The 17,930-nt window shown below is 48.6% G+C and overlaps 1 protein-coding gene across 6 annotated transcripts in view; it reads right to left on the bottom strand.

The window, feature by feature from the left end:
• The window catches only part of AGRN (agrin), a 257,944-nt gene that overhangs the window by 78,678 nt on the left and 161,336 nt on the right, over positions 1 to 17,930 (bottom strand). For all 6 annotated transcript variants that reach the window (XM_083628357.1, XM_083628359.1, XM_083628358.1 and 3 more), the window contains 4 exons: positions 14,276 to 14,491; positions 10,932 to 11,156; positions 8,720 to 8,944; positions 7,084 to 7,290 (listed from right to left, as the gene is read on the bottom strand). In XM_083628357.1, the coding sequence (XP_083484483.1) occupies positions 7,084 to 7,290; positions 8,720 to 8,944; positions 10,932 to 11,156; positions 14,276 to 14,491 (873 nt within the window). The remainder of the gene's footprint in view (positions 1 to 7,083; positions 7,291 to 8,719; positions 8,945 to 10,931; positions 11,157 to 14,275; positions 14,492 to 17,930) is intronic.

Here is a 17,930-nt window from a genome sequence, read left to right as displayed (position 1 = left end):
CTCACATGTTCACCACACGTTTCTCATTAAAACCGATCTTCAGCTAACGTGCATGTGTGAACAGTTAGGGACTGTGCAATACATTTTGCCAGTGGAAAATCGTGCCACCTCCCGAGTCAAGGTGCATGGTATTCAAGGCTGGCCGAGTTACTTTTGCCCTGGAGGTCAGCCTCTCACCATACATTTGAAGAGCATAGCTTCCCCTGAAAAATCATGGGAACCAGGATGCTGGGAATTGTAACTCTGCAAAGGGTGGGGGAACAACAGTTCCTGGCATTCTCTTGGGGAAAGCCATGTGCTTTAAATATACGGAAAGAAAGTAACAATTGGCTGACCTTCTGTGACACCCAATATCAGCTGCTTGAGGCGGCCATCTCACTCAGCCTAATTATAGCTTGTATATTTACCTCACAAGGTTGTTGTGAGGATAAAATGGTGGGAGGAGAGCCATCCATGTACACTGCCTTGAACTCCTTGGATGGAAGGTAGGACAAATAAATTAACAAACAAATGTCTACTAAATCTTCTCTCTCTCTCTCTCTCTCTCTCTCTCTCTCTCTCTGTGTGTGTGTGTGTGTGTGTGTGTGTGTATGTGTGTATATATATATATATATTTATATATATATATATCCCAACTTTCCTTTCAGGCCCACGCCCCACTTTGCTGGGGCGATTCCCCCTCACACAGCATTATTTATGAGCCTGAATGCCTCATTGTCCCTTCCAAGGGTAATCTATTCCCTCAACAGAACCTGCTCTGTAATGGGGCTCCTTTATCAACGTCACCTGGGCAGGTACGCCCCCTCCTGCTCCCCTTTCCCAGTTCCATTTTGGAGCTTCTAAGCAAACAGGACGAAGGGGCAGAGGGAAGGCCCATCATGGCCGCACAGTTGACTCCTGTTGTTGCAGCCGCAATGGTGCCATTAATTGTGAGTGTGAGGGGAGGGACAGTGGAGGTATTCTGCCGCCCTACCGCCCTCACGTCAGAAAGATGTGTGAGGTAATATAGGAATCTATTCAGGAATCTATTTGTCTTTTGGGCAAACCAAAAGCCACCACATGCTTACTCAACGTACTCGGGGGAGAAAGCTTGGTGGAGACTTTCTTGGTTTCAAAATGGAGAAAAGGAGATTGGGGGGGGGGAGGAGAGAGAATGGCCGCCCATTCCTTATAAGCAAATTACCCCAAGCTGACAGAGCACAAACACCTACCTACTTGTCTGAATTAGAGTCTATTCCAACATGCTTTCCTGCCCCCTCCCCTGAAGTCTACATCTTTTAAAATAAGATAAAAGTAAACTAGCTATCTCAAAGTAAACCAAATTTCTTTGCCGTGAAAAGCTAAACGCTCTAACTGGTACTAATGATGCCCATGAAACAAACTTGTGGGTGTATTTATACACACACCGGCATTTTTCCATTTATTTTGCCGCTGCTGCTTGCAGTGGGAGGCAAGGAGCTATAGGGCACTGAGGCCCTCCCCTGCTGAGGGTGAGAGTGAATGTTGTTGTTGACGATGATGATAATAATGCATTTGTATTATTATTCCAAGGAGTTCAGGTCCCACTGCTCCCCATTTTATCCTCGCAACAGTCCTGTGAAGTAGGCTAGGCTGAGAGAGAGAGAGACTGCCCCACAGTTACTCAGTGGGCTTCGATGCTATGTGACGATTTGCTCAGCCCTATCTGCACCTTCCGTGACATCACCTCCCACAAGTTTCATGAGGGCTGGAAGCTTTGCTGCTTCTAAGTAACGGTAGCGAAGAAGCAGCTCTGGTTCTCAGGATGCCTAGTTCTGTGCTTGCCTATAAAATTGTGGAGGGGAAAGTGCTTTGCCCCCCATCAATCCACAGGCGAGACCCTCCCACCGCAGCCAAGTCTTAAGTTGGAATTCCTCTTCGCTGCAGGAGTTCTCCTCAGCCTCAAGGTCACCCTAAGCCGCGCAGGAGGTTGTTCGGTGTTTCAAAAGCAGTCTCTCTTGCTTAAGAGTTTTCACTGGATTCATAATCTTCATGCAACCGGCAGGCAACAGGATCAAAGGGTGGGCGGGCGAATGCAGGGGTGGGGAGGGGGAGGAACCTGCTGTTGTTCTGCCAAAGGCCATATGCTGGTACTATGCAGTCTCAGGATGCTTACAGGCCAAAAGAGGAAAGCCAAAGGCAGGGATGAGGCATTACAGGGGCGGTATGTGTGTGTGGCTGGGGGAGGAGAGACCACATTCCATGGGGTTCAGACAACAGCCCTGAACAAGTAGAGAAAGGAGGAGACAGACAGAAAGAAGGTGGGAGACATGGAAGACAGACAGACAGACAGACAGACAGACAGGAGGGTGTGATGCATGGACAGCGCAATGGATAGACAATTACTACTCTTAGGCCTCAGTGAAGCGGAAACCTTGTGTCAGGGCTATACCTCTTCAGACTGTAGATGGGAACTCATTTGGTTGAATGCTCCTTACAGAGATAGATATCTTATTTGTTTGCCTTATAGCACAGCATTACTTGCCCTAGCAACCAAGAAGCTCAAGGTTCTGACAGATGTAGCGAACTGAGCCCGTGGCATTAATGGGCTTCCCCTGCAGTGTATGCAAACTGGAACCTTCTTTTGGAAGAATTTGTGATGAGCCACCGTCGATGCAAATAAACTAAACTGGACTCTACAAACGGGGAATTTATTCCGGCATGCGTATAGAGTTAAGGGTTTTCCATGCCCAGCAGGTGGCATGGTGTAGGAACACAGGAACGAAAAAAGGAGCCCACCGGATCAGGCCAATGGCTCATTATAGCGCACAGCATCCTGTTCTCACAGTGGCCAAGCGCATGCCCTGATGGGATGGGCACAAGCAAGAGCTGAGCACAATAGCACTCTCCCCACCTGCGACTCCCATTCAGAAGCATGACTGCATCAGGCAGTGAAGGCAAAGAACAGCCATTGGGCTAGTTAGTGGACACTGATAACCTTCTCCCCCATGAATTTGTCTAATCCTTTTTTTAAAAGCCATCCAAATTGGTGGCTATTGCTGCCTCCTGTGGGAATGTGTTCCATAGTTTTAGCTTAAGTGCTGTGAGAAGGACTTCCTGTCTGTCCTGAATCTTCCAGTGTTCTGCCCTTCCTCCAAGATCCCAGGGCGGCATATATGGTGTCCCATCCCAGCTTTTATCCACATTGAAGCCTAGATCTAATCGGGTCCTAATGCAATTTCCTAACTACTTCTTCTTCTTCTTCTTCTTCTTCTTCTTCTTCTTCTTCTTCAATAACTCGTAGACGAGTAAGATTGTCTTCCATAAACACAGTTTTAACAATGAGTCCGTAAGTGACTGTGGAGGCCAGTTCTGGATCCACATGTCCTTCCACAGTGGGGACATTGGTTTCCGGGCATACTGGCTCTCAAGTTGTTAAGAGCTGGGACTGGGGGATTGGTGTATGGCATGCAGAAGATCCTGCTCCCGGTATTTATAATAGGCCCAGTCAATCCAAAGGCTTCTTACTGCCTGCTAGTCAAGGAAGATGACATTGGACATTGCTATTCCTTCCTGTGCCTGAAGTGAGTGTGTTGGCATGAGAGAACACTGTCCCCAGGTATTACCCCCCCCCCCAAGAGTGGCTGCTTTCATGCATGTATACACACACACACGCGTGCACACACACACACACAGAGAGAGAGAGAGAGAGAGAGAGAGAGAAACACACCAAAGATGGAAGAAAGGGTCTGAAGACAGCATGATAAGAAGCCAGGCAAAGGGTTATCATAAAAACCAACCAGGAGCAGCCCAAATCACCTCATTCGCAGGGAACAGGAGAACCACACAGTGCGTGCTGGAGAGAAGGGACACCGTTCAGGGTGGGTGGGTGGCAGTGGCCTCTTGCAATGACAGCAACCATGAAAAGCAAATGCTGGTGGCATAACTGCGTGCATAACCCGTCTTGGGGAAGAGGAAATGCAAAGCATTTTACAAGGCTCAAAAACTTCCATTCCAAGTGGGGAGGGGGTTGCTTAGTCCTTTGGACTAAGGGCACAAAGAGAAGAGGATGGATCGTCTTGGGCAGAGCTAAGGAAGGGCAGTGAGCAGGGGGGGGGCAGGAAGGGTGGAAAGCCGACCTCGGAGCAGAGACATCCTGGTGGGGTGCGGCCGGGCACTGTGCGGACGGGCCTCCTTTCTCCAAACAGGCAACGCTGGAAGACACAAGACACACAACGGAAAGAAAGAAAGAAAGAAAGAAAGAAAGAAAGAAAGAAAGAAAGAAAGAAAGACAAGAAGAAGAGAGAGAGAGAGAGCAGGAGGGAGGGAGAAGACAGACAAAGCTATGGACAACCTCCCTCTTCTTGACCCCTTCAGACATACCCTGTTTAATTCCTCCCCTCCTCTTCCAATGAAGAGCCCAGCACCCAAGACCCAGGGATGGGACTAATCGACAAGAGGTAACTCTGGCAAGTTGCAAGCTTTCATTGGCAGTTCAATCTGCTAAAGGTTTTGTCAACTTATCTTCATGGGACAGTTCTGAGCGGAAAGCGGGGTGGGTGGGGAATTAAGCTCTAGGGCAGAGCTTCAATTGCAAGAGTGTTTTAGCATGTTATAATAGTAGGATGGGGAAAACAAAAGTCATCAAAAGTTGGCATTTTCATATGATAAAGAATGGCAGCTTATCTTATTCTTTTTATTAAATGCTGCAAAGTACAGTCGTACCTTGGATCCCAAACACCTTGCTAGTCAAACGTTTTGGCTCCTGAACGCTGCAAACCCAGAACTGAGTGTTCCGGTTTGTGAACGTTTTCATCTGCAGTTGGGAATGTGGGCAGAACATGTGTGCGTGTATGGAGTAGGGTGTGGGTGTGTGTCACTGTAGTCTAAACTGCCCCCAAGTATTGTTGCCCTGGAATATTCACCCAAGCTAAACCTGGGCCCTGTTAGCATCCCACTTTTTAATCATGCAGTTAACAAGGAGAAATCTGCATCCTGCTAAACTCATGACGCTGCCTCATACAGAGTCAGAATGTCTGCCCATCTTTGTTTAGTGTCACCTACTCTGAATGGCAGCTGCCCTACAGGGTCCCTGCCTCCTTATTAGTTGGTGAGTCAACCTGGGACAGCCTGCATGCAATGTGTGTGTTTTGCCTCCAAGCCTTGCTGTGAGCAGCACAAGCAGAACATCACCTTCAGCTGGACTTGGGACCAGTGACTTGTGAGCAATATATATATATAAAGCCTCTCTATCTCCAGAGGGTCCGCATCAAATGGGAGGAGGAGGCTCACTTTGCATGACAGAGGGCATGCCTTGCTGGTTAGAGGCCAACCTTTGAGCTGTCAAGCGCAGCTGCCTTGGGGAGGGAAGCATCTCTCAAGTCCTGGCTGATGGCATATCCCAGGAAAGGTTTCATTTATTCCCTAGCTGTTTGATGGGGGGGGGCGGGGAGATCATGTTGTGTCCACTGGGGTTGGCAGAGTACAATGCCCTGGAGAGAGGAGGAGGAAGAAGAGGAGGAGAAGGGGCAGAAGGCCACCCAGGACACACGAGAACAGCCTGCTCTCTAAAAATCTAAAACAAGGCGGGTTAGGTGGGGGAAGAGAACACAGAAATGCCTCCAAGCGTTTCCTGTCCTGGATCTAGCAAGGAACAGCTGAGTCAGGCGCTCTCTGTGCCCCTGAAGAGCCTTTGGCCTCCCCTGCCAGGTACGGATAAAAGCCAGGAGCAAACCTTGAAGCTCTGCCAAGCTCTGTGCCGCGATTTCAGGCTTCGGGGGCCTTTGGCTTCAAAGGTAGTTGCGTTCCATTTGCCTTTGATTGGCTTTGCCTAGCGCACTTTCAAAATTAATCCCTGGGCTTTGCTAACAACATCATGACTCCCACGGGGTGGGTTTTTTGGGGTGTGTGTGAAGAGACAGGCTTCCCACTCCTCAGCTCTCTCCCCTTCCTAGGAGGAGAAAACTGTGAGGTCTGAAAATGATGCTGAAGATACAGGTGGATACTCTCCCCACTCCTTTCCAAAGGGACATGCACAGAATTATGTGCTTACAAACAGCCACAACTGCTGGATCGTTCAGTTTGCTGCTGCTTCTGGGGGACAGGGTGTAACATCAAATATCAGTCCCTCACGGAGTACACTCCAGCAGTTCCTTGTTGGATATACTCTGAGGCCTCCTCACCCTGTGGACTTTCCTCCCCTCAAGTTCCTTGCCAGCACCTTCTCCTTGCTAGGCTTTGTCTCAACTGAAGTTCCCACCAGCTCTTCCCTGCCCCTTTGATAGGGCCAGTGAGTCAATCCCTTCAGTCAATCGTGTTGGGCAGCTGGGATGATGGGCTCTTCTCAGTGGTGGCCTCACAACTTTGGCGCTCCCTCCCCCAAGGGGCTCTGTTGGGCCTGCTCACTTCAGAACTGCAAGTCTACTCTAGGGAAATCAATACCTGTTTCACGTGTATCAGGCTCTCTCCCTCTCGACAGATTTGAGACAGACAAGAAAAGACGAAGGCGAGAAGCATGGCCTACAGATCACACCTGTAAACTGAGAAAGGTTTGTAGGGCAGAATGGAGATGGGGAGAAGGCAAAAGGTGCGGAGAGCATCGTGGGAGCTGCCCCGAAGTGGCGTTACCTGGGGGGAAAGGAATCACCTGTGGTGCAAAAGGACAGCAATGGGAGCTGCTTCTGAATGGCATGGCAGGCAGAGCGAGTTGGCGGGTGGACGTCACAAACGGATGGACAGACAGATGGAAGGGAGGAAGGCTGGGTGGGAGGGAGACACGGACTGAACACTCCAGACACCGTTATTCAAACATTCCCCATTACAGAGAGGGAGCGAGCAAAGGAGGAAGATGACCGGAAGGCAAAATCCCAAGACAACCTTAGCCAGAAGAAACAGAGGAGGCGCAGGGCCACAACCACTTCAGAGGAGATGAGCCGGCAGATCAGACCTGCCACCAGTGGCCCATTAAAATGGCAAAACGAGCAGCGACTTACCTTTGAAAATTGGGTTTGCGGGGACTCATCAAACCGATGATACAGGGAGAGAGAAGGGCTTGGGCCTCTTCCACTCTCAACAGCTAGGGAGACAGGGAGAAGCTGTCGCCCCCAGCTGTTTCACACCACTTACCACAAGGGCCTTGGTGCTTGACCGGGATGGCGGCTCTTTGCTGGCACTCAGCTTTCTGCCGCTCGCAGTCGTTGGCGTAGGTCCGGCTGTCCCTACCGCAGAGAGGCCGGTAGGAGCCATCACAAGCGATACGCTCGCACGAGCAGCGGGCAACCCCCCGGCGGTTCAGGCACACGCCGTTAAAGCGACACTCGTCCTTGCACTTGTCTGGAAAAGAACCGGCCAGGAGAAAGCAGTGAAATTCGGGAGCAGCACTAGAGGGTGGGTCAGTAGCCCCTTTAAATTAAGAGGCACATCCAATCTGTCCCTTCCGTTATTGATTATTGAAGAGGGCTGGGCTAGATGGTCCCTTGGGTTCCTTCCAACTCTGATTCTATGATTCCATGACAGAGTAAATCCTGGGGCCCAGGATGAATAAATGGTAGGCATTTTGCAAACTGAGAGCTCTCTCATGCTACAATATATTTTATTTATTTGAATATTTATAAACCGCACCTCTGTGCAAAATATCACAAGGAAGTGTACAGGCTAAAAATGCAACAGAAACATCAAACATGTCAGTAAGAGCAAATGGCAAAGCGTCTCAGGTTTGAAAGGCCCGTCTTGAATAATATGGTTTTCACAGGAAGCTCCTGCAGAACCTCTGGTGGCACTAAAGCCCCGGCACCCAATAAAAGCCAGCTGACCCTCAGGGGCATGCATGGGACTGCCAATGGTTCCCTCAGCTATTGCGGTAGAGCATAAGGAATTAGGTGGTCCTGAAGGTACTCTGGTTCCAAGATTTTTAAGTCTTTGTGAATTAACACAGGAATTTCGAACCTGGTCCAGCAGCAAATTGGCAACAACTGCAGCCCTCTCAGCAGCAAAGTGACATGCTGCCAGTAAACGATCTGACCACCACATTCTACACTAATTGCATCTTCCTGGCCTGAGACCAGGGCAGCCTGACATACAGCGCATTATGGTAATCGAGTCCTGAGGGTTACCAGTGTATTGACCACTGTGGCTAGGCTGCGTGTGTGTTTGTATACATATACATATACATACACACACACATGCACACATGTCTGGATCAATGGCAGTTGAAAGGAGAAGGTGCCTAAGAACCAGCCCCTGCACAGATCTCAAGCCATTGTGGAGAAAGATGTGCATATTAAAATGGTGAATGGAGTACAGCGGACACTGGTTGGTGAGCAAAATCTCTAAGTCACATTTTGTGGTGTATTGTACACATTGGCCTGTGAATGTGCAAAGTCTCCAAGTGGAGAATATGCATTCTGACCAGTGAAAATGGTGGATGGTTGGGTGCTTTGAGCATTCTCCACCATCTTCCACAGAGCATGCACGCCGACAAGTCACGTCAGAAGCAATAGGGTTCTGATTCTGTTGATTTGTTTTGCCCCTTCAACCATACTCCTCCTCACTGCCTACAGGACTTGCTTTCCTCCTCTAGAAGAAAACAGTCCCAATACTTTTGTATGGGGAAATGTAAATGAAACCTATCGCGATTCATTCTAAGGACAGGGCCTTTCCAGTGCTGGCCACCTCTCCAACTGCGGAAATCTGTCCCTAGAGGTTTTTGTTTCAGACACCCTTCACGTCAACCTGTAACAACTTGGAATTTAGACTCTCTTACCCTGAAGCAGGCACTGTCCTGACCGCACTTTCTGGATCTCGATCCCCCGAATGGCGCCCGACCTCAGCATGACACAGTCGTTATCATAGGTTACCCCCTCATCGCTACACACTGGATCCCGCTTCAGCGGGCAGCTCTCAGGCCGGAGCAGGAGCTCAGCACGCCGAGTGCGAGGGTTGACCCGGCAAACTCTGTTCATGTCGTTGTGGGTGCTCTTGCAAGGGTCTGGGGAAAAGTAGGTGAGGAATGATGTGAGCGTATGGAAAAAGCTTGCAGCCATCCCAGGAATTGAATATGGGACTTTTGGTGTGTAACACTGCTTGTCTAGCACTGAGCTATGGACTCAACACTGCAGATATAGTTTCTCCACAGAAGTTGCCTTTGATTTATCTAGTCCAACACTGTAGAAGTGAAAGCAGTTCTCTAGGGTCTCAGGATGGGGGTCTTTCCCTGGCACAAGTGCTGGTGGATGGATGGTGCTCTATTCCCCTTTCCAGAGCTACAATTCCCAGAGTTCCCTGGGAAAAGGGACTGACTGTTACACCACTCAGAACTGTAGCTCTGCAATGGGAATGGGGGGGGGGGTCCTAATCTCAGCACCCTTGAAAAGTGATGGTGCCCATGATTCTTTGGGTGGGGGGAGCCATGATAGGATGGGCATAACTCACAACACCGCATCACACACACAATTTCAGAAAAACATCCCCTCAATGGCTACCTGATAGATCTCCATGGTTCTCCATGGAAATCTACCCACTTGCTGGAGGCTAGAGAGCCTTGCAAGAGTTCACACCTACAGACTTATTGCAGGGTGCAAGAAAGGTGAGTCAAGGGTCCCGGAAGGATACTGACCACTTAGAAAAGACAGACCTTCCAAGTGGCCAGGACATGGGCCATGTCGAAAGGAGATGTGCAGAACCAATGTGCATGAGCATCCATCTCACACCCACCCACCCCAGGTATCTGAGCACAGGTGGAGATCCTTGGCCTTCCAGCTCCCTCCCACCTAATCTGGGTTTATCAAAATTGCCTTCCATTCACCCCTTGGGCACTTTTATAGAAACACCGAAGATACAGGACTACTTATTGGCTAATCCTGCTTCTCTGTCTCTCCACAGGGGCATTTTCAGCGCCCAGCTAATACCTGGGAGGAACCAACTTGATTCAACACATATGCACAAAAGGGCATTATTTCCTAACAAACATAACCCACAAGTTCTGAAAAATAAAATAAAATCCGAAGACTCTGAAATATCTACATTCTTATCCTGCCCCTCCCAAGAGAGAAACCCAAAAGGGAGGATGGAGGATTAACACATCACCATGGAGACTAGAAGAGCCACACATGTATATATTGGGTTGGGAGAAAGAGGACTCTTTAACCTCAAAAACACACAGCAGAGCACAACTGAAGCTGGTTACAAATTTTGGTGGGTACTTGGGCAAGAGGCTGTTTTACCCGAGTGGGGAAAAACAAAGAAGAAAACATTTCCCTTGAGAATGTACAAAGCATTTTTGTTTTAGCTTTTAACGATGCACAGCCTCACAGTACTTTCATACTAAGACAGCCTTTCCCAAACTTTTGAGTCCCCAAGTATGGTTGGACTGCAACTCCTACCACACCCAGATGATATGGAGATGATGGGAGATGTAGTCCCAAACCATCTAGGGAACCAAGGTTGTGGGAAGGTGTTTCCCAAACTTGGGCCTCCAGCTGTTTTTTTGGACTACGACTCCCATCATCCCTAGCTAGCAGGACCAGTAGTCAGGGATGATGGGAATTGTAGTCCAGAAACAGGTGGAGACCCAAGTTTGGAAAACACTGCTCTAAAGCAGAGGTGGGCAAGCAGTTGCTCACTGCATGTTTGCTGGACTCCAACTCCCATCAGCCCCAGCCTGCATGGCCAATGGTCAGGGATGCTGGGAGTCATAATCCAACAATACTGGAAGGCCCATAGTTTCCCCATCCCTAGATTAAAGGTGAGATGGGAGCACCATTTAGAAAGGAGGTTCTCTGCTGTGCCTCTGCATCAGTGGCTGCTCTGGCTTTTATTAAGATACTGAAACACAGGTGGGGAACTCCCATTAGCCTCAGCAGGCATTGAGGGAAGATGGGAGCAGCAGCCTGAGGGAAGATGGGTGTGGCAGCCCAGCAACATCTGGAGGGCCAAAGAGAGAACAGCGAGGCAGCCAGAAGCCCCAGAAAACTCACCACAAGGCCCGTCAAACTTCTTGAAAAGGTTCTCTTGCTTGTCACAGGCGTGCCTGTTGAGGTGGCACTCGCTGCGGTAGTCCTTGCCGTCGCTGCCGCACACCACGTTCTCAGGCACGCCGCTGCATGAGGACGGGCAGATGCACTTAGCCGACAGCCCATCCGTGGAGCGGGCACAGGTGCTTCCAAAGCTGCAGGTCACCTCTGCGCAGGGGTCCTTCGAACCTGGGGGAAAGAAGAGAAGGCGCAGGGCCTGGACTGATGAGCATGCAAAAGCAGGACTGAACAAGGGAACTGATGAGAGGTGCAATGTTTGGCAAGTGTGCGTGGTGGGGGAGATCTTGCTTAGGAATGGCGCTTAACAACTTGGGTCCAGGATATCTCAGGGATCACTTGATCCCTTATAACCTTGCCAGATCACTAAGGTCTTCAGGGGAGTCACTGTTAGTGGTTTCCATACTGTGGGTCCAATTTTATGAAACCCCCTTTCAACTGAAGCCAGAGAGGCCTCATCTCCCTGTTGAACTTCCAACAATTATTGAAGACTCCCCCCTCCCCAAGGCTTTTAAACTGAATTCTCATTTTATAGTTATATCTCATTTTTTAGTCTTATTGCATTGGGGTTTTTTGTACACTGCTTAGAGATGGCTGTGGTTATTGCTGAAATAATAAATGATAATGTTTCGTGGGAATTCCCACCAAATGGTGGGAAACAGACCTTAAAGAACTACAATTTCCAGAGTTCCCTGGGAAGAGGGATTGTCAAGCCATTCTAGGAATTGTAGTTCTGTGAGGGGAATGGGGCCATCACCTAATAAATCTCGGCACCCTTAAAAAACTACAGATCCCAGGAGTCTCGGGGGGGGGGGAGCCATGGCTGTTTAAAGTGGTATGATACTGCTTTAAATGTGCAGACGGGGCCTCTATGTGGGTATAATGTTGACATGATTGGCACTGCATATTGTACAGTAACCTCTTAGCATGCTTAATGGTCATTTAAACTTTCAATGTTTTAAATTAAACAGTAATTGTTGAGTTCTCAGAGGTATACGGTAGCGTACTTTGATTCGTTACGGCTATTGTGCTCCCGTGCTTAAATTGTCTCTTACATGGATGGCTCTGAGTACAACTTTATTTGCAGGAAGTTAGGGATATGAAATGACTGATACTAAAAGGAAATGGAGAGGATAAAAGACTTGAAGGAGTTTGCGGTAGTCTTGTTATATTATATGAGCTAGGCCAGGAACAGGGAACCTTCTACAGACCACATTCTCTTTTGGGCAGTCTTTCTGAAGGCGCCATTCCCATGGTGGGGGGGGGGGGGAGGAGTGGTCAGAAGCCAAAGCAACCCCAAACTGTGCCAGCCACAGGACATCTCTTAACGCACCATGAGCAAAATGTAATGAGGGAAGGAAAGAGACATCAAGAAGCTGCTCTACATTTGATCGGGATGGGCCAAATGTTATTTATAGGCCCCGGCTACAGCCTCATTTATTTAATTATTTATTTACAACCCCCCCCTTCATTTGTCACTCTCCCCCCTCCCTCCTCCTTTCCCAATCCCCCATTATTATTTTAAATAAATCACTCTGGCACTCCCATCGTCCTCCCTTCCCTGCTTCCAGGAGAGCCCCCAGCGGGAGGCGAGAAGCTCAGATTTATGGAGAGAGCCGAGAGGGATCCTCATCAGGGGAGGGCACTGAGAATGGAGGGAGGGAAGGTCAACTTAATTTACTTGGAGACATGCAGGCTGGGGGGTGGGGGGGAGGTGTTCATTTGCACAATTCTTCGCTAGCAGCTGGTGCGTGCCATGTTACCAAGGAGGGTCCATTAGCCTCACTTACGGCCGTGCCTCTCCAGGAAATAAGCTGCTCTGGGGCACAAGCCACACTTAGGCACATCAGACTCTGTGTGCATGCACAAAGTGCTTCTGTCGCAGGTAGACCCGAGGCATAAGGAAGCAGGCCTGTTTGTCATTGAGAAGGCTGGGGTGGCGGCAAGAAGGGGAGCAGGAATTTTGGCCGAGGGATTCTACTCAGGACTCAGAGAGAAAGTGCCCCCAACTTTCCCTCTCCTCCTTCCCCAGCTCAGCTTTCATGTATCCCCACAGGCTATCAGGCAATCTCCCTTACCCTCATTCTCCCTAGACTGCCCCCAGCTAATGTCTGCTTCCAATTTCCCCACTACTTTCCATTTCCAGCTAAAGCTCACTTCCTGTTTGCACCACACCAGACACCCACTTCCCATTTCATCTGCACCCAAAAACCCACTTCCTGTTTCCTCCCCACCAGACATTCACATAAAGGTAAAGGGGATCCCTGACCATTTAGGTCCAGTCATGGCCGACTCTGGGGTTGTGGCGCTCATATCGCTTTACTGGCCAAGGGAGCTTCTGGGTCATGTGGCCAGCATGAATAAGCCGCTTCTGGCGAACCAGAGCACCGCATGGAAACGCCTTTTACCTTCCCGCTGGAGTGGTACCTATTTATCTACTTGAACTTGGACGTGCTTTCGAACTGCTAGGTGGGCTAGAGCAGGGACCGAACAGCGGGAGCTCACCCCGTCGCGGGGATTCAAACTGCCCACCTTCTGATCAGCAAGTCCTAGGCTCTGTGGTTCAACCCACAGCGTCACCTGCATCCCAAGACATTCACATACTTCCTGCTAATAGGGTTGCCGTATTTCAAAAAGTGAAAATTCTGTCAGCTTTTTTTTTTTTGCCAAAGTTGTTGAGCTATTTTTAAGGGAAATTGGCAAAAAATGACACAGCTGACATTGATTACCATACATCCAGATTTTCCCAGACATTTAGCCGATTTCCTCCCAGACACTGCTTTCGACTGCAGTATTCCGGGTATTTCTTTCCAGGAAAATCCAGGCATGTGGCAACCCTACCTGTTAAGTGACAGAGGTGAGATTTAAAGAAGGGTGGCAGTGTTCACACATGCCCAGAGGTTTGGAGAGTGGTGAGAAGAGAACAGGTCTGGTCTGCAGTGGCTCCCTGTCTACAGAATGCTCTCCCCAGGAAGGCCTGCCTGGCACCAATCCTGTCATTTGGGTGCCAATCAAATACATTTTTGTTCTCCTGGGCTCTTGTGCAACACCAGTTAAAGGACACTGTACTGTTCAACAGGATAGTGTACTGTTGAATCCGTTTTTAGTAACGTTTTTGCAATTTTATTATAACATCTTTTTTCGTTTGCTTGTAAAGTGCTTCCTTCAGTGGGAAGCGATGTATGCAGTTAATAAACATAACCCTAAACCTTCCTGAACTAGGGAATTAGATGCTAGGCAAGGAGGCTCGTCCTGACCCAAGTGAGTCAAGGCCCAGCTCAGTTACTCACCACAAGCCCCTTTGCTGATGACTTTGATCCGGCGCTGTTGGTTGCATTGAGCCTTTTCCAGCTCGCATTCGTTGCTGTAGGTAGAATAATCCGAGCCACAGACAGGGGCCACCACTGAGGGGCACGTGGTCTTCTTGCACACACATAGTCCCTGGGAGGGGCCCGTTGCACTCCTCTCGCACACGGCGCCAAACCCACACAGCACACCTCGGCACACTGGATGGGAGGGCAAAGAATAAAAAGATAATTAAGCAACGAATGAGGGTTGGTTTGTCAGAAGAGGGAAAGCTGAGCATCAATCTCAACTTTAATATAGTGTGTGTGTTTCCAGCTCAAGTTTCTAGTCCTTATGCCTATGGGGGAAAAGACTGGAAAAAATTATGGCCAATAAGCCTGTGTAGACAATGAACTGGGATCTCAGAAACTCACATGCAAGGTACAGTACTAGCTTAAGAGAACGGACTTCCTGAAGTCACTCTCAGCCTTAGCATCTGTGAAATGGAAACAGTGGCCTTCCAACGGAGTTGTCGTGAGGGCACAGCAACTAAAGTCAACGAAGGGCTTTGTGAATTAATATGCGTTGTGCGAATGCTACATCACAGCAGGATGTAGTGAGATCTCGGGAGGTGATGGAAAGAGGAGCAATTGTGGTAAGAACGGCAATTTGAGATTAAGGAAATGATTCTCAAGATGTGGCACTTTCTGGCTTGGCTCTACAGAATTATGGAGCACACTGCAGAATGCACCCCCAGGGCTTCAGGCAAGGAACATTCCCAGCCTTGAACCTGGGACCTTCTGCATGCAAAAAAGATGCTCTACCTTTTATCCACATCCCTTTCCTTAACAGGAAGGTGGGAAGCTGTTTTATACTGAGTCCTAGAACTACAGAATCATAGGACTCTGTAGGGTTGGAAGGGTCCCATGCAGGAATCACAGGAGCCCCCAGAGTCTGAGAAAAATGAGCTGGGAAGCCCTAGCATGGAAGGCGGCCACTGGCGGGCTGCTCACTCTGCATCCTCAGATCCCCCTGTCCCGTGCTACATCCACCGCTGAGCCACAGCCCTTTCTCTGAAAATAAAGGCTCTCAATAAAGGATTGAAACGGGAACATAGGAAGCTGCCTTATGCTGAATCAGAACTTTGGTCCACCAACCTCAGTGTTGTCTACACTGACTGGCAGCGGCTCTCCAGGGTTTCAGGCAGGAGTCTCTCCCCTGCTGCCAGGATGCCAAGAGGGAAGGCCAGGAGCCCTTTGGCCACCACTTGTCCATCTAGCTCAGTACTGTCTGCACTGACTGGCAGCATCCCTTCAAGTTTCCAGGTAAGGGGACATTCCCAGCTCTACCTGAAGTTGCTAGGGGCTGAACCTGGATCTTCTGCATCAAAGCCGATGCTCTACCATGGAGCTATGGTCTTTTCCCAAAGGAGGAGGCAGCACTAAGCTAAATGGACCCCCCCTTACTAAATCCTAGCACTCCAGGTGATGGTTATCTCTGCATACTTCCTCAAAAGATAGATAGTTTCCTTGGCATGCTTTTTCTCAAATTTATCTATTTAGGAACAGATGCCTGCTTTTTTCTCTCTCTGCGCCCTGAGGCAGATAATGACAAGATAAACATAACCAAACGCATGAAGCCTCCGCTCAATAATCAATGAACAACTCAATTAGCAACCCCCCCAAAAAAAGTCCAGTGACTCAACTCAATAAAGCCATAAAATCAACATTAATCAAAATAGTCTACTGATCACGAATAGTTTTGCAAATAAAATGTGTGTTTGGCGAGGAGGGGAGCTGTAGTGGCATAGCAACCAGGATGCTAGAATGAGAGACCGAGGACCTGGGAGACCGGGGTGCAAATCCACCACGGTGACATTGGGCCGGCCAGTCACTGCCACCCAGCCTAACCTACTTCTCAGGGTTGTTGTGGGAATGAGATGAGGGCGGGGGGGGGGGGGGAGAACCATGGATGCCAGTTTGAGCTCCCTGGAGGAAATGGTGGGATATAAGTGCAATAAATAAATAAATTAAACAGAGGTGTGGGGGGAGGCTGCAGGGGGAGGGGTTGAGCCTGTTGCCAGATTGTTTTGGGTGCGAGTGTCAGAATCTGAGGTTACCTAGGGTTGCCATATTTCAAAAAGTAAAATTCCTGACACCCGCAAAGACCCCAAAATTGTTGAGCCTTAAAAAAAAACAACCACCAAAACCTACCCCAAATATAGTGACTAAGCTTTTTGAACTGTATTCGCTGCTTTTTCCATCCGGGTTTCCCCTCACATTATGAAGAATTTTGCAAAATTCCCTCCCGACGTATGGCAAGCCTAAGGTTACCAGACAATTTGGGAGCAAAAGTCAGCAGCAAGGTTAGTAGATACGGTATGTGTGAACAGCACACCCCAGTGTAGGAGAACTTCAGACCAGGGTGGGATGGCTGAATGTGATCCTTAAGACTGCTCTGTTTGGCCCTCAGGAATCCCCCCAGCCCATGCCCCTCACAAGCCTTGCCATCTGGAGTGTTTTTGCCTGCCTGGAATTTGCCCTAAGAATATAAGAAGAGTCCTCTGGATCAGGTCAAGGGCCCACATAGTCCAGCATCCTGTTCTCACAGTGGCCCATCAGATGCTTCTGGGAACCTGGCAAGCCACTCCTCCCACCATGAACACTTCTTACTTGCCTGGGAAGAAGACGACACAGAGATGTGCATCACATCTTTTGCTTTACGTTCTCTAGCTTAATCCCGCCTCCTTTTGCACCTGGCCCCGCCCACTGCTGGCACACGGTCCCTTGGAGGATGCAGGTACCTCACAAAGTTTTGTTTTCAAAAAGAAATCATGCTTTGTTTTGTTTCTGAAAGTCCGCGAGGCAAAAGAGAGAGGACAGACACATCATAAATCAATCCCTGGTTGCAGAGGCCCTCTCAAGCCAATATACCTGGCAGTTCTCCAAACAAAACTGTTGAATTGCTGTTTTTATTTCTGAGTACACAGTGTGATGTTGTATTGTCCTTTTACTATTTTTTGTTGGGAGCAAAGGTGGCTGGGGCAACCCAGTTGGATGAGATGCATATTATTATTATTATTATTATTATTATTATTATTATTATTATTACGTACAGTGGTACCTCAGGTTAAGTACTTAATTCGTTCCGGAGGTCTGTACTTAACCTGAAACTGTTCTTAACCTGAAGCACCACTTTAGCTAATGGGGCCTCCTACTGCCGCCGTGCCACCGAAGCACAATTTCTGTTCTCATCCTGAAGCAAAGTTCTTAATCTGAAGCACTATTTCTGGGTTAGCGGAGTCTGTAACCTGAAGCGTATGTAACCTGAAGCGTATGTAACCTGAGGTACCACTGTAATAATTTGGCTCTTCTGTTTTTAAATATGCTTGTTCATTGTATGCTTGCTTTGATCTCATTTTTGTTATATTTGCTGCATAAATTCAAACTCCTTTAAAACATTCTGTTTGATTTTTTTATTATTTTTGTTTTAAAATATGGAGTTTCTAGGGGAACTTTCAAGGCTTCGAGCCTCAAAACCACCAACTTGATAGACACACAATAATTACAGATTGCAATTAGGAATGTGGCGGGAGGGTGGGTCGCCTTCCTAATAAGAGATGCACTATTCTTGTTATCACGCATGCTAATCAGAGGAGCC

The sequence above is a fragment of the Podarcis filfolensis genome, assembly GCF_964270895.1.
Source record: "Podarcis filfolensis genome assembly, chromosome: 8".
Classification (NCBI taxonomy): domain Eukaryota; kingdom Metazoa; phylum Chordata; class Lepidosauria; order Squamata; family Lacertidae; genus Podarcis; species Podarcis filfolensis.
This window is presented reverse-complemented; position numbering and strand designations above follow the sequence as displayed.